The sequence below is a fragment of the Protopterus annectens genome, chromosome 1.part2 (genome assembly GCF_019279795.1).
Source record: "Protopterus annectens isolate FY-2018-M chromosome 1.part2, PAN1.0, whole genome shotgun sequence".
Taxonomy (NCBI): domain Eukaryota; kingdom Metazoa; phylum Chordata; order Ceratodontiformes; family Protopteridae; genus Protopterus; species Protopterus annectens.
In genome coordinates this window covers 729,892,122-729,915,034 of record NC_056727.1, presented here as the reverse complement: position 1 = coordinate 729,915,034, position 22,913 = coordinate 729,892,122, and the positions used below count along the sequence as shown (strand labels likewise).

The following is a 22,913-nucleotide window of genomic DNA, read 5'->3' as shown; positions in this document are numbered from 1 at the left end:
ATGGCTTAATCTATGAACATTTTTATAATCATTCTTTCTACTTTTTATAAAATAGCAAACAAAATCTGAGATATGTTAGGGATTGGTGTATTATGGGTAAGGGAATAGCTCTGGAACTTTTTGGTGGTCACAAGTCTAGTAATGGCCGAGTTGGATCTGATGGTCAGATCTGAACCCAACAGTTGAGGAGGAATGAAAATGGACAACATAGATGGAACGTTATGGTAAGTACACAACTTCTTTTTTGCCACATCACAGCAACATATTAATCTACCATGAAGCACAGACCAAATAAAACAAACAAACAAAATAGCAAAGTGGCACTATCTTGCTTATACCCGCCAACACAACTTTGCTGTTTAGCAAGTGTAAAATAAAAATAAATAATAAGAAAAAAAAGTAGCAAAAGTAACTGCAGCAGCTACAGGGACTTGCCGTTTTACTTCCTCCTCACTGACAGGGGCTTAAAAAGCCATGTTTAGTGAGGTAAAAAAATAAAGAAAAAGTAGTACAGGTATGTATGTGCTTGTGTGAGTGAGTGAGACACACACACCCCTCTCAAATTCTTTGTCATTAACAATGGGTAAGAAAGATATAAACTCAGGAACAATTTTAAGTATGACACTAATTCATTTAAAAAGTAAACAGAGGGAGAGGCTTTTTTCTCAACATTCATTGCCTGAACAATAAAACGTATGAAACTCTAATATCTGGCATTATTGACTGACTGCAGTTTTCAGTGATTTACAAGAAAATCAAAACATTTTTTGAGGGTCAGAACAAATTGGGGACAGTTGGGAGGCATGGGGGTGGGGTGGAGTGGGGGAGGTTGCAGTGCTTTGCACTGTATGATTTTTTTTGTTCATTTGATCACAGTAAGACATCTAATGTATTCTTAGTCAAGAAAGTGGCTGTAACTGCTGGCCACATTTACATGTGTTTTGTGTGTGTGTGTGTGTGTGTGTGTGTGTGTGTGTGTGTGTGTGTGTGTGTGTATGGACATAAAATGCATAAATAACTTAAAAATGTTTTGGCAGCTTCAACAGCAATCACATGCTACAGCAACTTTGAAACATGAGGCAGAGGAACTAATTAACATCAGAAGTATAAAAGTCATATACTAATAAAAACAAATGTGAAACAATGTCAGAAATAGCTCTTTATCTATGCACAATAATCCCCTCCATGGTGGGCATTATTGGGGAAGTAAACCTAGTCAATCTGTTATTTCCCCAGTAAAACTCACATTGTTAGGCATCATTGCGTGCTTATTTTTATTTCTATCTTTTCTATCCAACTATCATGTTTTTATGTCATTATACTTTTGACACCCATACAGCAGCTGATGATTTCTACCTTGGGAGTGTCCCACAATGTATAAATAGGAAGGTTGCATCATACGTTATCTGTCAGGAATCTGTTAACCCCTTTCCTGACCCATTTGCATTGCCTCATCATCTCTAGGTATCTTCAGGACCTGTGTTTACTTTTCTTTACACTTAAACTTATAGTTTAGGGATACAGCTAATTTGGGTACAAATAGTTTGTTTTGTGTGCTGATTTGACAATATTCTCTGAGGTATGCCAGAAATCAGTTCAACTTAAACTGCTTCTGTTAGGGGAAATAAGAGGATACTCAATATGTGAGCTGTATCTATATTTCATTTTGCCTGTTTTCAGCCATTGCTTTCTTAAGTATTCTCTGGGGTTTATATTTCTTGGCCACGGGGTGGGTTCTGTCTGCAAATGAATCATGGACCATATTAAAATCACCGTCTTTCAGTAATGACATTCCATTGAGTCTCATGGTTGTTACTGTTGCGAACTGTACAAAAAGGAAGGTAAATCCACATTTGGGCTATACAGTGACCTGGATACTGATAATTTACCTTTTGGATTCCAAATGTGGTAGTCACATAGCTTCTTCTCCATCTTTCCTGTACTACTGTAGCTGGCAGCTAAGAATGTCACTTGCGAAAAGCGGTACTCTCCTTATACATGCTATGGCAAGACTTTTGACTACTGCTTCTTTCTACAAACCTAAATAAATAGCCTGTTATGGACTATTTTGAAATGCTGCAACACTACAAAATTAGGTTGACATTTGTTTAGAAATCAGTTTAAAATCTGTCTTTTAAACAGAAAGTTGATGCCCTTAATATTCATAGTTGTACATAAACCAAATTCAAACAACAGAAACTTTTCTTGAGCTTAAAGAAATAAAGAAAACTGGGCACCAGCCATGCTAGGTAATGTGCAAAGTCAGCTATAATAGAGATCCAGTCAGCATAGCAATGCAGTGCGTACACTGGTGTGACAAAGGAGGTACTGCCGGCATGGCTCGCTGGAATTTTGTAAATAATTCTGTCTCATTTGTGAATATTGATGTGATTTATATAGAAGTGTAACAAAAGGAAATACTGCCAGCACAGCTGTCTGGAATTTTGTAAATAATTATGTTATTTGTGAATATCAACATGATTCATATATGATGCTTGTGTGACAAATGTATTATAACTGTATGTCATGTATATATCAAACTAGGTTTTGTACAGATGTGTGTTGAAAAGATATTTTATAAAGTGCTTGTACTTAAAATGTAACCACAAAATGCCCTACTGGAAGAGAACAGAAATGTACATGCACTGTTGTAACTGTTTACATGTATATAGTTTAACAGTGGAAACTGGAATACAGGAGGTTAACTTCAGTCTAGCAAACTTCAGAAAAATAACTGAAATTAAATTACTTTATGGCTAGGCCATACAATTTATCTTTCAGTTTCAGTGCAGTAAGGAGACGTAATGTCTAAAAGCTTTCTGTATTGTATTGGAAGTGTTTTATTGTTTTATGAATTCTAACATCTGCCAAAGATCTGAGGAAAAGCCCTTGTATATGTATTTTCACAGGTAAATACTAAATGATACCAGCTGCCATCAATGTTTGTTTTGGGGCCTGGGAACTAGGAGTCAGATGACAAGCAATGTCATTCTGCAAGTTATCCCAGCAGTAATATTTGAGATATTAATTTGAGAGGTCTCTGAGAGAGAGAGCATTCTGTATTCTCTTTTAAAGATTTTAATAAAGAAGGTATAGTGGTATGTGAGAAATTTAAAAATAGAGGTTATCCAGCTGAAGTGGTTGAAGCAAGTTGGAGGAAGTATGTGATTTTAGGCAGCAAGATAGGAAGCAACATGAAAAACATATCAGTAAAAATTATAATCTCTCTATGCAGGTCACAAATAGTGTAGATGCTAGGGCTGTTAAGGAAATTATTAAAAACTAATGGAAAATTCTGAGTAGTAATTCTAATTTATTGTAGGAGGTAGGTGAGGCACCCATTTTCGTCTAGAAAAGAGGAAAAAAGTTTAAAAATTATTTTCAGGCAAAATTAAGTCTGTGTGCAAATGTTAATACCACAATAGAAGGGATGTTTACATGTTATAATTGTATTTTTTGTAACTATCTTTATACAGGTGTAGTGGAATTATATATTAATAACAGGATTATTAAAAATCAAGAAAAGATACACCTGTAAATCAAAATTTGTGGTATATTTAGCTAAGTATATGTCCTGTGACTCTCTTTATATAGGGCAGACAAGGGGAATTATACAAAAGGATTTATGAACATAAATATACTATTACCACCCAAAAAATAATGCTCTAAGCAAGTACTTCCAAATGAGTAAATGTAAGGTAGATGTAAAGTATGTAGTTTTAGATCAAATTGAAAGGTATGACTTGAAATTAAATGCAGAGGATGAACTAGCGTGGATGAAGTATAAGTGGCAAGTGGAGTTAAATGCCTGCTATCCCCCTGGTCTGAATAATAAGGAAGAATTTGTAGAGTATTTGAAAAGAAAAGGGTTAAAGCATTAGGCAATCAGTTTGTTGTAATTGCTGAGTCATGTGATTTAGCTGAGTGTGTTATTTAAGAGACGTTCTTTTTGTGTTTTATTCAGTCTGATAAAGTTCACTGTGTGAACGAAAGCGCTTACTGAAGTGGATACTTTTATACCTTTATCATAATGGTTTGGCACTTTTCTTTTCTCTCCCTCTTTTTTCTTCATTTTTTTCTCAGAAGTGAATTAGCTCTGGTTTTGCTGAGAAAGAAGTGAGGCCATTTATGCCTTTATACATGTAACACTGGTAACACAGTAATTTTAGTGATGTCACTACGGGTAACCCCAAACTTGTACTGCCAATAAATTTGTCTTGGCTTCATACCAACTGATAGATTCATTTTTGCTGAGAAGATCTGCTAAATAAATGTCTTGTATTTAGCTGTTTGTATTTTTATATGCATCTTTTTTGTATTTGAAGTATAGTGCTATTCAGAAGTAGATGTTTCATCAATGTCTTTTTAATTTTTTTAACTGATTAATTTCCTACCTTAGTTAACAGGTAGTGTGTGTCAGTTTATTTTCCTTTTTTTTTTATTTGATTACTTAGTCTTGCTGGTTCATTGCACCTGCATCATTGTTGCTACATTTATACTTCACTACCATTTCATATTTGTTTCTGCTTTAATTCCTTTTGACTACTTTCCTTGTTGATGCCCATATAATCAGGTTTAGTGGATAGACTTTTAGACCTCCATTGAGGGAGATGTTACAGTGAAGTCTTGTTTGCTTCGATAATTTCATGAATTTTGTTTAGCACGGTATTTGTCTTTTGTAGTCACTCTTGTTTTTTTTGTTTTGTTTTCTTAGTGTGGTACTCGTCCACCATTAGACCCTGATGTCAACCTTGAGGAGATTGCCCACAGCGAGCACTGTGACTGCTACACGTAAGAGTTTAATAAGTTGCTTCTTTTTTTTTTTAATCAAGAAACATCTTTATTAAATTATCATGTATGACATAGGCCATGTTACATTTATGTAAATGGCAGTAAACCATAGCAACACGATCTCACTTGCAAACATTATACATTCCAAAATGTGCTGACAACTGTTGCTGCAAACATTATACATCACTTTCAACATATCCAGTCATTGTTAGTCAACCATTACATAGCTCATTCAAATCCTGCCTTCTATTAAACCTCATTTCTCCTCTGCATGTATTGATTCCACAGTTCCCTTTTTTCCCTATGTAATTTGCTCCTACCCTTTTCTAAAGAAAAGTCTCCACAATCTATATTTATGATAAAGACATTAGCAATGCAGCATGTCAATAAAGTGTGGTCACTGAGTCCCATTGTTATCTATATTTATGATAAAGACATTAGCAATGCAGCATGTCAATAAAGTGTGGTCACTGAGTCCCATTGTTTAAATCTAAATGCATTACTGTGTTGCATGACCACAGTGGCATTTTAGATTTCACAACCGCCTAAAGAATATTTGCTTATCTTGTTGAATTTTCTGTGTGTATAATGCCTGATTTATAAAACATGCAAAGGCTTATTGACTAGTTTTGCTTTTGCCAGTTTAAGCAGATATATCTCCTATAAAATAGTTACTAATCTGAGCTGTCCCACTTTGCTTCTAATTCATTATTATTGCGGGTACAACACCGGTATACTTGTCTCTCACATTTCTGTGTAATTCAAAATGGACTTCTGGTAATGGCAGACAAGCACTAGCAGTGGCCAGGAAAACACCTTGGGATAGTCAAGCCCTATAAAAGCATTATTTTTAGCAGGAGGTCCACAAAAAGTAGCAGAAGTCAAGATAATCAAGTTCATGCAGCTATCTGATGACACCAGGGAAGAGACTGATAGCTGCGTAACCCAAATAGATGATTTTGATTCAGCATGATGTTCCCTGCTCTGTTACAAACAACATGGCATGAAGACATGGCAGCTTGAGCTCAGACCAGAGAAGTCTACACATAGATGACTCCTTGGGTCAAAATATGGATAAACTTTTAAAAAAAAGTGTTGAGAAACTGGACCTCTCTAGAAAGTTAAAATAAGTTTATTATTTTTCTTTATTTTAATACATTTTTATTATTTTTATTTTTTATACAGTTTGTATATGTATATATGGTCTGCATATATCATTTTATGATTTATTATGAAGTGTATAGTGATGCATTCATACATATCTGTCTAGTTTACATCATGACAGAGATGCTTTCATTGCATACCTTGTGTTTTAGGTGTGCTTGTTCCTTTAATGCTGTATGTCTCAATTTGTTATGTTTTAATTAATTGTGTTTTGAGGAAATTTCAGCAATTATGATAGGTTGAGTTTTTGCTTTTTATATATAAATGGCTGGTTTTATTTTAATGTTTTCTGATGAAGCAGTGTTTACCACTGTGAAAGCGCTCACGTCAGCTTATTAAACTTTAGTTACCTTTTTGAGTAAGTTTAGTGTGATTTGTCTATATTAAACCTGCATTTGCCTTCTACTGGGGATATTGCTGGATTTTGTTGCAACATTTTAAAAATGTCATTGTTAATTCAGGATGTTACAAAGAAAAATAATACTTATCAAAAGCCTTTATAGCATCAATTAGCTATTAATGAGATCAAGTAGGAATATCGGTTTCGGATTCTACAACAGATGGGATTTCCCGGATAACCTTATTGTGTAATATATATTCAGGTACCCATGCAAGTGTAAAAGTAAATAAAGAAATAATTCCTCCTTTTTCTGTTGCCAGAGGGACTTGGCAGGGATGCTTGCTATCAAACTGTTTATTTGTGTTATATTTGGAGACATTAGCCTTAAAACTGAGATGTTCACATTTGAAGGGACACAAGGTAAAAGATGAGGATGTGAAGTTAGTTTTATATGTGTGTGACCTGTTTTTTTATTTGGCAGATCTAAAGTATCAGTTGGGAATGCTGTTTGACATAAAGAAAAACAATATGAAGAACTTTCAGACTATAAAGTAAATGTAATGAAAACTTTGCGAATGAGACCCCCCCCCCAATCTGGGAATATCAATAAATAAAATACTTCGGTATTACATTATTAACCAAAAATAAGGCACTGGAAGGTTCACCAGAATAAAATCCACTCTTTTATTGATCGCACATGATATTAAAAAACATAAAGCACATCCAGAACGCATTATCTGTATCACCGCGTTTTCGTCACAAAAACTTCTTCAGATGAGCATACCAACTTCTGAAACCCCTTTATATACAGAAACATCCCTAGTTAATCAATTAACAAACTATTATACTTTTAAAAACACAGTGCAAAAAAACTATATACACAAACAACGAAACACAATAAATACAGAAGTGCATAGAAAATCATTTGTTGGTCAAGCAGAAATCTTGTAAAAAACATATATTATTTACAATTTGTAAAAACTTGTAAATAAAAAATGTTTAAAAATATAAAACCTTTTTAAAACTACATTTAAAACACTGTTGTGTAGGTCATACAAAATGTAAAACACCATCTGCTGGAAAGTCACATAATTTAAAGTTTAGCTGACCTAAGCTTTAAGAGTGGCTTCAATGAAACCATCTCATTCAAACCAGGATTCCTAGTAGCTTCAAGAAATAGTTGCCAGTACAGTTCCCTGTATTCTAGGCGTGTTTCCCAAGGGCCACCCCTAGGATCAATGGGCAATATTTCTATTACATAAAAATGAAAAATCAGCTCCTGCACAGTTCAGAGTATGTTTATACAGGGAATTGTTACCGTTCATCTTTTTTATATCGTACCTGTGTTCATACATTGGTGCAGAAGTAGCGTTGTTGCCTTACAGCAAGAGGTTCTCCCGTTCGATTCTCAGCTAGTGTGCGGGGAGTGCCTTCTGTGTGGAGTCTGCATGTCCTCCCTGCGGGTCGAGTGGCGTTCCGAAAGACATGCATGAATAGGCATGCCTTTGTTGAAGGTTGGGCATCGAGCTGGCAACACGGCACAGTGAAAATCTACTGCAAATCATTAGCGGACCAGAGTTCCGCTGTGGCGACCCCTAACTGGGAAAAGCCAAAAGACAACAACAACAACCTGTGTTCATACATTCTTGACTTTAATTTTCTCTCAGTTTTGCCTATATAGAATGCTTCACATTTGTCACACATGGCTAAATAAATAATTCCATTAGTATTGCAATTAGGAAAACCATTTGTCTTAATAAGTCTGTCTCTACTTTTCAGATGAACCATCTCTCCAACTTTGACATAGGACATTGGGCACAACAATCACACTTGTGTGTGCCCCTTTTGTTAGAAAGGTGAACACCTGTCCTAGGGGTATCATTCTCCAAAATGTTTTTAATACAGTGTCCCCTTCTGTAAATTCACTTAAAAGGTTTATCAAATATATACTGCAGGTCTGATGTACTAGCATATCTGTTCCATTCTCTTTCTATAATGTTTCTGGCCAACCCAGCATCCCCGTCATAAGTAATAACCAAAGCACTGTTGTACCCTGGCCTCTCCGATGTTTGAATATTTTCAAGGTCCTGATTGTCACTCCCGAAAATGGGGGCAAACCTAGATTTTTCTTTCTTCCAAAACTTCATTGTATACTTCTGCTAGAAGCTTTTCTGGGTACCCCCTAGCTTTAAACAAATCCATAAGATAAGCAATTTCATTAATAAAATCATTGTCATCTGAGGTCATTCTGGATATTCGAACAAATCGACCCTTTACTACCCCTTTCGTCTGGTGATTTGGGTGTGCACTGGTATAATATAGGTAAGAGTTTGAAAATGTTGCTTTTCTGTAAACTCTAGTTTTGAAATTCCCTCCAGCCTTACTGATACTGAGGTCCAAGTATCTAATGTCGTCAGAATTGATTTCATACATAAATCTTAAGAAATCTGTGGTGCTAGACAAATAGTTAAAGAAATCTAAAAACCTACTCTCAGGTTCTACTCAAAATAAACAAATGTCGTCCAAAAAACGAGCATAAAAATTCCAACACCTGAAATCACAATTGAACACAAATTTCTTTTCCCAGTAGGAAAGTATAATGTTAGCGTACGTAGGGGCACAATGGGCCCCCATAGCAACACCTCTTAGTTGTTCAAAATACTCGCCCTCAAAAAATATAAAAAATTGTTTTTTTAAGTCACTTCCATTAAGATTAAACATGTTCTAAAATTATTTTTTTTTAATCATTATAACATGTCATTAGTATCACTTAAAACCTCTTCTAACCATTCTAAACCCAGAGTGTGGGGTATTGAAGAAAATAAATGTATCACATCAACCGTGATAAAAGTAAGGTTGTCACAATAAAGGCTCAAATGCAGTTTTTTCAAAAGGTCCCATGGGTCTTTGAGTACATTTGCCCTCCCCCCATGGACAATTTTCTAAGCTTGAAATCCACAAATTTAGCTAAGGGAGCTGTTTTGGAACCTTCAGCAGACTATTGGCCTTAAGGGTAGGTTGCCCACATCCTTATGGACTTTGGGGATGCCAAAAATTGATGGAATCCTAGGTTTCTCGACATGTAAAAAATTGTAAGCATCATTGTCTATAAGCCCTTCAATGAGCAAGTCATTTAAACATACTTGTATTCTTTTGTAAGCAATATTTACTTTGTTCAGAGAAACCCTCATATATTGGTTGACATCACCCAAAATGTCCATCTTACCTTCATATGTGCTTTTGTCCATTAAGACTACACCCCCACCCTTATCTGGTTTCATAATTCTTAAATTCTTGTTTACTTCTACATTGTTCAAGTAAGTCTCTCTCTTCCCTACTAAGATTTGGAGTCACTTTGTTTTTATTTATGGCTTGCCTTAACTCGTTCTCTAGCATACATTCAAAGTTCTTTAATTGTAGATGCAAGGGCGGGTTAAAAATACTTTTCCTATGCAAGGTGGCATTGTGTGAGTTTGACCTTTCTTGACCATTAAAAAATAGTTCTAGATTCTTTTTTCGTATATATAATTTAAAATCCACCAATAATTTAAAGACATCACACTTTCTAATAGGGATAAAAGAAAATCCCTTTATAAATAAATTGAAATGACCTTCCTGCACGTCAATGTTACTATAATTAAAAATGTTAAAATTGTTATAACTTATGTTGGGGCCATCCTTGACCATTCCGACCCCAGGGCCTGTCTCTAGTAAGCTCTCTGTTGTTACATTGTTGCAAGACATAGAAAAAGCAGTGGAAAATGTTACTCAAAATTGAGGTCAGAATGTATGAATAAGATGAGTAAATGGAAATTTCTTGATTTAGATATAGATCACAAGGTACTGTTCTTACAGATTTTTATACTCTCAGAATCCTTATATGGTTTCAATCCATACCCCCTAAACCTGAGGCAAGCTTTTTATGGGCTTAAATAATGCCTTGAGAAACTTTATATGGTTACAGGAGAAACCCAGAGTTTTCTGGGAATAGCTTATGCTGTCCAAGAGATAGGGAGGAGTGAGTATCCTTGATTTAAAGGGTTACTGATAGGCAGTGCAGTTAAAGATGACTGTGACAGCATATTCTAACCTGGAAGGGGTAAAATGGCTAAAAGTAGGGAGGCAGATGTAAGTTGAATGAGGCTCAGATTTGGAACCTATTCTTTGAGCTGAGAGGAATTGCAAGGGCCGGGTATTTGGGTCCAAATCAGAATGGGCACAAGAAGTTTATAGAACATGCTGGATTAGAGTCTGTGAAGGACTGGTTTGCAGCTATCAAGGTGGGAGTGAAACTGGCAAGGGGTGGTGCAAAATTAGAAGAATGGGTCAGTAAATACCTCAGAGATTAAAGGTGAAAGTATTTTGAAGAAGCCCAGTTAGTCCTGACATGGAACAGATTCCAGAGATAACTTGAGAAACAGTGAAGATCATTTAGCAAATAAGGGTTTAAAACATATATACAAAACTTAAAGAAAAAATCTTTAATATAATGGAGGTACTGCAGTTGGTAAGAATTCTGAAAGTCATTAGAAATATGACCTTGGGAGACAAAGGGTTGATTTTGTCAATATATCAGACCATCCAAGCCACAAAGGTTTATATACAAAGTAAGCTAGAAAGTAGATGGGGGGGGGGCACTAAAAGTACAATGTCTGGGTAAGCAGTGGCATCTGGTATATGACAGAATAAAGGCTATAAAAGTTAGGCAATTTAAAATCTTCACTTAGAAGTGCCTACACAAGCATTTTTGTACTCCAAACAAATTATGTAAGACTTATTTAAATAGTTCCATGGAGTGTTGGCGATATGAAACAGGTGAGCTACAGGACTGGCTCCACATAGACCGGATGAACTTAGAAGAGGGATCCAAGCTCTTTATTTAGAGTTATGACTTGTGAGAAATCAGTTTACGGTGAATCCATATTTCCTATGGATACCTGAAACAACAGATGGAACTCATAATGATAGTGTTATTATTAATATTAGTATCACCTGGAAAAAAAGATGGTCAGAAAAATACGGAAGAGGACTGACCCCCCAGTCATGCAATAAGTCTTAGATCTGATATAACTGATTAAAAATCAAGACACATTATTAACAGGAATAGCCAGAGAAAATGGAAAAGGAGAGAAATGAGACTGCTGGCTGAAATATACGAAGAGATGAAAAAAAAACATTTGTTCTAATAAGACAGCACCCCCCCAGACAAAAATATAAAAGAACTGAAGAGACCCCTGAAAAAGGGGGACAAAAGTCTTAGTTTTATACTTGGTAAAAAAAAATGTAGTAGATAACAAGAGTATAAGGATCTGGGCAGGACAGATGAAAGGAGGCAGGGTAGTATTTCGGAAAATAATTAGATGACCCGACCCGATTTGCAAACTGAAGTCAAATACTGAATTGTATTTTGTATTCTTTGTTGATTTTTATGTTTTATGTTCATGTTTTGGTCAGCTAAGTTAATAATTTATTAAGTCAAACTGTTTATTTAGTTTTAAAATTTGTCTTATGGCTTTTAGTAGTATTTTTTTTAAATTTGTTGGCACTTGCCACGTTACAATGAATAGTGGAAAGTCTGGAAAGATATGCCCCGGGATTCATGAAGCTCGGCGCAAGGCCGGCGTAAGGTCTGCGCCGGCGGTGCAGTGAATAGCCGGCGCAGTAGCGCCATATGCATATTAATGAGAGTGCACCGCAACCACAGACACGTGCGTAGTGTACGTGAGCGAGCCCAGGTAGGATGCGTCTGGAGGCGTGTCTAAGCCGGCATGAGGTGAGCAACCTAATGTGCTGACAGCCACGGTCCGCCCATAATAGTAATGGCAGCAGCCAGGTCCCATGTAGAATGAAACGCACGTAGAGTATGCAACATAGTACCCGTCCCAAATAAACGGAGAAGCAAATACAAGCCACGAAGGCTTAAGTGTACCCATCCAAGGAGCAAAGGATACGCATAAGACCGCGTTTGTCCCGCAATGCACCGTCAGTGGTTACACTCAGAGAAGGTGTACAGCAGCATGTCAGCGCGCCGCACCGACATAGGAGCAGCGACTAAGGTCACCACCTATTCCACTCTGGGTGGGGCAGTCTCTCTATGGGCAGTTGTGTCCCGAAAAAACGTATTAAAATGGCAAATGTGCTAAGATTGTAGGACATAATGATATCCCGTATGTAATGTAATGGTAGCATGAATTGGTTATTTCTGTAACTGAAATACCTAAATGTCACAAGAAACAGAATAAGCAAGCAAACTGCCACAACAATAAGCTTTTATTTAGGCAAACAAGTGAAGTTCTATGCTATATAGTGACCGTGTGTATGTGTCGGCCTGTAAAGTCAGATGTGAGTCCCGGAAATATCCCAGCTTGGAAACTGGAAAAGGTGGCAACCCCAGTAGCGACATGGGCATGGTCACCAGGGTTACCAGCTGTCCCAATGTGCCATGGACAGTCCCTGATTGGACAGTTGTGTCCCTGCAACAATCGGAAAAATGGAAAATGACCTCAGATCCCCTGCCAAAAATATTCCCGCAATATACATGTAATAGTAGTATAAAACATAATACATTTGTATATGAAACACATACATGGTAGAAGAAAATGAATAAGGAACCTAAATGCTTACAGAATAAACATAGTATGGCAAACAAGTGAAGTTCTGTCAACTGCACTTGCCGTGGGTATGTCTAGTCCTGCAAATTCCGAAGTTTCCACATAATATGCCCCACTATGGGCATTGGAAAAGGTGCCAACCATAATGGTCACAAGCAGTAGTGAGAGTACATAGCCGGGTAGCTGTGTTGACATAACAACAGTAAGGAATCAAGATACCTTAAACACAGGCAAACATGTGCATAGCAACATATCCCAAACCCAGCAACGTCTCTGTCGCATACACTGGATGGCGTATGTTGAAGTGTAATATCCAGAAGCAGAACCCATGCATTCAGATGTAATACACAATAGCCTCATTGTACATGTCAGTCCCACCCATGTACACCTGTGCACCCTAACCCGCTAGCATCCGTTTGCAGCTATACACCCACACACAATGTGCATACCTGAAATGTGGTAAGATGTTTGTGTTAGGCAATGCCACACGGGCAAATACGTACCCCACATGTCACCAACCCACCTCAGGTACAGATATGTAAATGGCTGCATGTGAATGTGTCTGCAGAATGTGTACATCCTGCATGTGGTATGTACCCGTCGAAACCATATAGGTTTGCATACGACACGGTGCACATAACTGTACACATGTGGACAAGTCGGGTTGTTGAACCACCGCATCGATGATTAGCTATGCAGTGAAGTCGATCACATATAGCGGAACACGTGCCTACCAAACAGGACTTCCTAACAGGGTGCTACAGGCAAAGAAGGGGAAGGTGGGGCATCACATGTGGAGAGTAGCGTTGCCGGACGGCCAAATACACACGGTCAAGGTAAAGGACGGAACAACATGCATATGGCCGGATGGATGTTGTTCGAAAAATATATATAGAAACACATATGAAGTGCCAGTTTAGACTCGAAATACTAGATAATGCATTGAATTGTACCGTACAATATGGCAGTAGAACTAAGCCTGCATGTAATTGGTGAAGCTAAGCTGTAGTGTGAAGGAATTCTGATCCTGGCAGTAACCAGTACAGCAGGCTTATGTCTGTCAGCATTAATTATCTGCTGGGTTACAGAACAATAAATGTATGTACATGCATAACATCACCCCTTCCTCTGAGGAGGATGGCCTTGTGAGCTCTATCGAAGATAACAGTACAACTCCTTACCAGAGAGACAAAGCAACGTATTAAGAAATTAACCGACTACAGTATCGGAACAGTCTAGGGTCCTTGAAACAGCTACAATCACAAAAAGACACTGTAATTGACAAGGTGCCTTGCAAGGCTGTGTTATTCTCATGGGAAAACATTTAATAAGCATTACCTGAGCACTGTTGTAGGAATACAACGTTGTGGACTCTAGCGATGTAAATGCCTTGTGACTGACCACATCATTAATGTGTGCAAAAGATGATAGTATACCCAATGCTCATACAGCTGTAACATGTATAGAGTAAAACAAATGTCTAAACATTTACTGCATAGTTCTTTGCCTGCTGCTGCACAGTAGTAAAACGTTATTAATCTCAGCTTCCTGTGTTATTGACTGTCAGTTTGAAAATACGAATGAGTGTTACAGTTTGATTTAAACAATTTAATTGACAGATGTGTACGGTCTAGCATGGGAATAGGTCAAGCCAACCATCACAATGTCCATGTGTACCACATACAAACAGCCAGTAACACGCAGTAGTAGTGCATGAAGGCATACACGACTGTGGGAATAGTACAGGACATATGGCACGTGCCAAGTGCAGATGCATGACACAAACCCCAGGATGGGTGTCCCTGCAAAGAGGAACATGTGCCAACCACACCTCCCACAGATGTACCGGCAATAAAACACATGGCAAACACACAGAAACACTACTGTCCAACACACGACTGCAACGGAGCCTGGTCAAACACCAACATGAAGCATGCACAAACAGGGACTTGTGTAATGTTTGCCTTAACACCCGCATAGGCCAAAGAAGAATAGAATGGACATATGCATGTAATGTTGTGAAGGATGTGTGGTAGTCCTCGGTATCACAGTGTTAGGGACACAGATACACTGTCATCAACTGTGACGTATGTGCACTGTACACAGCATACCTGCATGTAATACAGAGGACAATCATGTGCCACAGAAATATACACTGGAGAAAGAGTATAGGGGATAGACAATTGTAAATGTGACAAACTATGAATATAGGTTCATACGTCCATAGGTACAGGGTAGGCCATCGTCCCAGGTTCAGCCATAACACTACACCATAGTTAGGATGACTTTGCCAACCTTCTGTGCTTCAGATAAAATACCCATGATAGTGCTGTACCTCCGTCAAGCAGGGATAATGATGTAATCCCTGGCCTATACCTGCAATTCTCCATCCAATGGACAACACACCCTTGAACAAGGCTAGGAAGGATCTCTGTCTCACATGTACTGTGATGTAGATCCACAGCATTATGAGTGTCTGGGTGATATATGTGTCACTCCAACACATCCCATTAATGACCGTGACAAGGTAAATGTCACCTGCCCTAGTGGTTCTGAGGGATGCAGATACAGTAGGTGAAGCATACACATGACATATGGGTTGACATGGCCTTGTATGTCAGGCACAGGTCAACACTAAACAGCAGGTATGTGACGTAATGTGGCAGGGTCCTACAAGTGGGGCAGCATTACACAAAATGATGTCATCCTGCATCTGTACAACAATTAACCTATGAGGGCTTCCCAGCTGCTGTAGGTGTATGGTCAGATACAGTCTGAATGGGGCAATGTAGTAAATCATAGGTGTAACACGTAATGGGTACAAGGAGACAATGACCTAGCCTGATGTAGATGTGAATCCCTGCACAAACAGGTGGGCAATGTAGAAGTCCCACACAACCACAATAGCAACGTGTGTGTTGAATGAATGGTGACTGGCAAACTCTGTCCCCTAATCCCTGGTAATCACCCCTGTGCTGAGTGGACAGCCACCTATATGCTGGACAGGGGTGACCTAGTAGTTCTCCACAGGTATGATGTTGCATTACTTAGCATTTAGCTGTGGGACATGTCCCTGACAGCAGATATGCATATCTGGGAGGCCCCTTCGAAGGATATCTGTGTCAGATGTCCGTCCCACTATGGCACCTGTTTTGCAGTCATCTACAAACAATGTTGCCCACAAAACCCCTGTGTGTGCCTGTACCGTGGAAATGTAGATGTATGACAGGAGTGGACCCACGGAAGGGCCCCATGGGACACCACTTGTGACAGGCAGTAGGTCTGACACGCTGCCAGCAACTATGACCGTGTGGGTTGTGTCACATAGACAGTTTCCAACACATTCTGTGATGTACGTGTTCACATCCCAGCCAATGGGTTTATCAACGATACCTGAGGGGTAATGTGATGAAGGCCTTTGCCAGGTCAAGGTAGGCTGTATGGACTGCAACAGCCCCGTCAATGGCCTCGGCGACTGTCGAAAATGTCACCCATGCTTTAAAGGCATGAACCGCCCCTGAACAAGACAAACCGTGTTAGATGCAAAGTATGTATGTCCCTATGCAGTCATATACGAGCCGCAGTATGATCCCTCCCCATGTCTTTGCAGATAGGTCTCCTCATGGTAATGGGACAGTAATAACCAGGCTCAGTGGAGGCATTGGCCCTGTGACGTGGGACTACAGTTGCCATGCGACACAACCTGGGTACCTTACCTGAGGTGAGGCTACAAAGAAATAGCTGTCCTAACTGTGGGTCTAATACCTCAATGAGATAGTGGAGTACACAGTGGGGTCACCAGCTGGTCTCATGGATGCTATGTCCACTACCCTGGAGAGAGCATGTCCCACCTGTGTGTCACAGAACATTTGGTGACCACAAACCGCTGGTACAGACATCTCCTCATGTGTGGGGGAGGGTGTGGAGATGTCCTTACTGGACTTGTCAGCCTGTTTGTTGGCAATGTGTGTATGTTGAGTAAACTCCACCTCTTTGTGAACCCAGTCAGAGCATATGTGGGAGTGACCTCCCAGGTCTTGAGCATAGCAACTGAAGGTGGTATGATTGTCAGCCAGGTCCATGTAGGTATATCTGTGGAATGTGCCCTGGACCATGGCACGACAGTGTGTAACTCTACACATATGATGACCAAGGGTGTCATACCTCACAAGGTGTCTGCTCCACCTTGTAGTAGCCACCTCCTCGTGTTGTACATCCTGTGTATGGCTGGGGTACACCACACTGGATGCTTGGCATTGGTACAATGAACCACAGTTGGGTAAGTGAATGCCTGGTTCATGCAGTCCTGTAGGTACTGGTAGATGGCAAATGTGATTGATGCAGTGGCTGCAGTACTGTCGACCACTGGCTCAGCGTCCTTAAAGGAGACCACAGTAGTGTGCAGAATTGTGTAGTCTGCCTCTGAGCAAGCAATGTGTATGGTAACTGGCAACACTCACAGCAACGGATGCCAATAGCAGAAGCCAATGTCCAAATAACATAGATTAACTTCTGCATGACAATATGTCTTATCATACATGTATTGACACGTGTGTGCTAATTACAATTGCAAATGGTCGACTGGCCTAAAGTTCCCGTGATGTACACAGTCTGGAGGTGTTGTTCCGATAATAAAGTGGCAATACCTCCCAATCGTGACCCTGGGTATGAAAGTGGTTGTTAACCTGCAACATTGGATGTACACCATTGGGTTCTGGTGTCGGAAGACATGGTTCCTGTAGCACTACACAGTATGGGTAGTCAAGCAGACATCCGCGATTGCTGAACACACAGCATCAGTGAAACCCACTGCTCACAAGGACACAGTCCGACAAGCTCTACACTTTACATATGCACAGTGGTGTCCATTGTAGGACCCAAAAATTGACTAACGAAAAGAATGATGTCTTATTTCAATGCGTACCTGAACTCATTGTTGTCACAGGTACACATATGCACCGCAAGCGTGTTTAATGTTGCTGATAGCTGTCCATGTAATGCAGCACAGATGCACAGAAATACCCAGGGTACCGGGTCCATAGAACTGCGTCCACATCACAGTCCCGCACATGAAGGATGTGTAATGGGTACTGTCGATTGTTGCAGTCAAGGGATTCTGGGTATGTAGACTCTGGGCTCGGTGTTGTTTCGCAGGCAATCCTTTGTCCCGCCCCGTGGGAGGGATGTGCGTAGCACCTGCCTTACTCTCCGCTAATAATGCAAACCATCCACCGGAGAATGCTAAATGCAGGTGTGAAATGTGTACAGCCCTATACTAGTGTCCAGTAGGCAATTGTCATGGATGGACAACCGTATGGCCAAGATGGCACCCACAACTGCAAACCGGGTAAATTACACAGCAGCGGTAAGGCATAACACAGCACATACACATAGGCACTACAGTTGACATTCCACATACAAACCCGGCCCATCGTGCCAACACCGTACACAGCACTCAATCTGCCAGCAACAGAATGAGGAGCACCCGCTACCATACAGCGGAACAGATGTGCGACCTGTGGAACACATACTAATGGCACACACACAACGTCAAGTAGGATATGTAAACTATGGCATTCCCACCTATGAAGACAACATGGTTAAATGAAAACATAGGTAATCAACATGTTCCGGTGGTGTTATATTGGAAATACGGTGACGGATATGTCCCATTGGGATGTCTGAGGTTTATATGAAGCAGTTGCTAACCAGCATCTTTGGATGTATGTCATTTGTTCACAGTACTAAATCACCTGGTTATGTAGCACCATGTAGAATGGGTAGTGAAACAGACATCCGCGATTGGGAACATACACCAGCAGTGAAAAGCACTGGGCAGGTGGACACAGTCCAGCAACATCTAACTTGACATATGCACATCGGTGTCCATTGTAGGACCCAAAAATTCCATTCATGGAATGCCTGCTAGCTTCCTGCATTACTCACATGATCTCATTGTCGTCACCACGTCACAGGTACACATATGCACCGCAAGCGTGTTCAGTGTTGATGATAGCTGTCCATGAAATGCAGCACACATGCACAGAAATACCCAGGGTGCCGGGTCCATAGAACTGCGTCCACATCACAGTCCCGCACACATGAAGGATGTGTAATGGGTACTGTCGACTGTTGCAGTCAAGGGAGTCTGGGTATGTAGAATCTTGCCTCGGTGTTGTTTCGCAGGCAATCCTTTGTCCCGCCCCGTGGGAGGGATGTGCGTAGCACCTGCCTTACTCTCCGCTAATAATGCAAACCATCTACCGGAGACTGCAAAATGCAGGTGTGAAATGTGTACAGCCGTATACCAGTGTCCAGTAGGCAATTCACATGGATGGACAAGCGTATGACTAAGATGGCACCCATAACTGCAAACCCGGTGGAATTACACTGCCGTAGTAAGGCATTACACAAGTAATACACATAGGGACTACACTTGACATTCCCCATACAACAAACACAGACAACCAGCCGATGAAGTCCAAAGCAAAGGAGGTACTGTAGACACCGTCAGTGACCACTCAGAGCACACCAGGAATTAAATGCAGTCACCATAGTTTATTGAAGCTCTTTTCGTCTGCTTCATAAGCAGACTTATTCAGAATACATACAATGCAGTCCAACCTACTACATGTAAAACCCTTAATTGGTCAGTAAATTAGATGTGCTAGGTATTAATTACATGCCTTAAAGGCAAACAAGCAAACAAACTTTACTTGGGTTACAGATTCCACACAGTGAGGACATCAGACATTGCTTGAAGGTACATTCTTCATAGAGAAATAGAAATATATGTATATATGAAAGATGAACCAACATAATGTTTTCCAAATGTCTGACTGTGTAAGCTACATATATATGTTCTACGGATTGTGCCAATATATTAAAAGAACTGCAGACACCTAGTAATATAAATGAACCATAATATACACAGATAAACTGTATGATTATGACTAATGTAAAATAGACCAACGAAATGTAAAGATTCACAATGTGGTAATGTAAATATTCATTTAGAAGGTTACTTAAATAAATCAATTCAGACATCCATGTCAAAATACTAACACAAGGCCAGCGAGGTGCCTTCCCTCACATGTACTGGGATGTTGTTCCACAGCATAGTGAGTGTCTGGGTGATGAATCTGTCCCACCAACACGTTCTATTAATGACAGTGTCAAGGTGTACGTCACCTGCCCTTGTGGTTCTGAGGATCTAACTTCTTTAGGTGAAGCATACTCATCAGATCTGGGTTCGACATGGCCTTGTATGCCAGGCACAGGTCACCTCTGGGCAAGTGGTATGCAACTGTATACATCTGGAATTCTTTCAGTTGGTCAGTATAACACATATTCCTGAGACCCTGCATCTGTTTGTCGATGAACTGTTGGTGCCTTTTCAGCTGCTGCAGGTGTCGGGTCAGATACATTCTGAACGGGGCATTGTACCCAATCATAGGTCTAATGAGTGATGAGTACAAGGGGACAATGACCTCCCCTGATCTAGATGTGAATCCCTTCATGATGATGTGGGCAAATATATTTTTAGATCTTGATGCCTTAAAGATGGCAAATAAGACCTTTATGACACAGACTGATGAGCCACAACCTAGTGTTTGTAGATGTCGCTTATTCCATAGTATAAAATATGTTTGAATACGTTCATTTCAATTAGAACGTATTAAAGCACTGCTACTATTAAGGGTCGAAAACCTAAACTTTTTACATAGAAGTTTTATTATTTTTTATTATCTTGCACCTTACAACATGCGTTTTTTATAATTAGAATTGAATTGTCATGGTTTCTTCCATCTCCTATTTATTTATTTATCTTTATTTAATCACCTATGAAAAATATAATATATGAGATATTCTCCGGTAGGCTGGCACACATTGTTTTACTTAGTTCATGTAAATTTAGTCTGTATATTCAAAGCGAGTGAATACCGAATGTTGTTTGGTTCTTTAAGAAATCTATGATGACGTATGGACGCATAGTAGCGCCCTAAGGCATTTTGCCTTCAGTTGAGTAAATACAAGTAGAGATCGTTTGTTCTGCACAGTGAGTTTGAATTTTAAACAGTATCTTTTTAAGTGTAGATCAATTCTAAAGCATTTTAAAGACTTAATATTTATAAAAGACTTGGTACTCATGTATTTTATGCCATCCATAGACTTTCATGACAGTGCGATATATGCACTATTGTTGCTGTTTAATTCACATGATACGACAATGTCCTGAAAGCGTTTAATGTTTAGTTAATGACAGAAGGCTTAGACAAGTTGTTTACAGTTCAGTATGTCTTAATTTAATATTGGACAATGATACCTTCCATTTTTAAGCTTGAACAGCATGGTTTATGAGTACTAATATATGCCGATATTATTTGATGATTGTAACAGATGTACGGCTGTGTTTACATTCACGTCAGTTTCTGTATCTTTAAGTTAATAGAACATGTGAACTGACTTGACCAATGACAAGTATTGGCTGGTTTTAAAAGTATTTTTCAAGATGTTTGTCTTTGTGTAAAGAGTCTGAAGAAGCCTTTGGCGAAAGCGCTTACTCGTTTAAATAAATTTCAAGTTTGTTTTTAAGAACTGATTCTAATTTTTTGGAGCATCTTAATTTTTGGAGCATTTTACTTTCATTTTATTGCCATTGGAATATCACGCCTTGTTTGGACTGTGCTTGTTTTTATGTACAGCGTGAGTTCTTATCTCGACTGACAGCAGCTCTGCACTTGGATTTGTGTTAATGTGGAAGGTCTACCTAACTACGTTAGCAACGTGTGTGTCTAACGAACGGTTAACAACAACCCGGGTCCCCAGATCCCTGGTAACTCCCTCTGTGCTCAGTGGATTGCCACCTATATGGTAGCTAGGGGTAACCTTGTTCTTCGAAGGTATGACTATGCATTTCCTGGCATTTAGCTGTAGGCCATGTCTCTGGCACCACTTATCCACATCTGTGAGGCACTCCTGAAGGATATCTGTGTCAGATGTGTGTCTGACTATGGCGCCCAGTTTGCAGTCATCTGCAAACATTGTCACCCAAAACCCCCCTGTGTTTGCTTGTACTTTGGAAACGTAGATGCTGAAAAATAGTGGACCCAGGACTGAGCCCCATGGGACACCGCTTGTGACTGGCTGTGAGTATGACATGGCGCCAGCAACTATGACCATGTGTGTTCTGTGACTTAGCCAGTTTGCAACCCATATGGCGATGTATGCATATACGCTCAAGATGACGGGTTTATCACTGATACCCGAGGGGGTATTGTGTCGAAGGCCTTTGCCAGGTTGAGGTAGGCTGTATGGACTGCTTTACCCTCATCAATGGCCTTGGTGACTGATCCTACAAAGTCAAACACGTGTAAAGGCATGATCTGACTTTGACCAAGCTAAACTGGGTTGTATCCAAAGTATGCAGTCCCCTATGTCTTTATCTATGAGTTCCATTATGATCCCTCTCCATGGCTTTGCAGATAAGGCTTGTCAAGCTAATGGGATGGTAATAACCAGGGTCAGTGGAGGCACCATCTATGTGAAGTGTGACTACAGTCGCCTTGTGCTACTACTGGAATGCATCCTGAGGTGAGGCTAAGATTAAACAGCTGTCCTAAGTGTGGGTTTAATTCCATAGAGTTCATGGAGTACACAGCTGGGACACCATCTGGTCCCACGGATGCTGTGTTGACTGCCTTGGAGACAGCATTTCCCACCTGCGCGTTACAGATGTTCCAGGATCTACAAGTCTCAGGTATAGATAACTCTCCATGTGGGAGGAAATGTTAGCACTGAACATGTCAGCCATTATGCTGGCAATGTGTGTAGGTTCAGTCATCTTCACATCATTGTGAACCCGGTTTGAGCATATCTGGAGTGTCCTCCCAGGTGTCCAACATAGCTAAAGAAGGACTTATGAATGTCTGTTGAGTCCTTGTTAATTTCTCTGTTGAATTTCCCTGGATGATTTCATGACAGCTTGTAGTTCTTCACATATAATG

At 39.7% G+C, this 22,913-nt stretch overlaps 1 protein-coding gene across 2 annotated transcripts in view; it reads left to right on the top strand.

Moving 5' to 3' along the window:
- The window catches only part of NVL (nuclear VCP like), a 1,985,423-nt gene that overhangs the window by 1,514,168 nt on the left and 448,342 nt on the right, over nt 1–22,913 (top strand). For both annotated transcript variants that reach the window (XM_044058761.1, XM_044058752.1), the window contains one exon: nt 4,715–4,791. In XM_044058761.1, the coding sequence (XP_043914696.1) occupies nt 4,715–4,791 (77 nt within the window). The remainder of the gene's footprint in view (nt 1–4,714; nt 4,792–22,913) is intronic.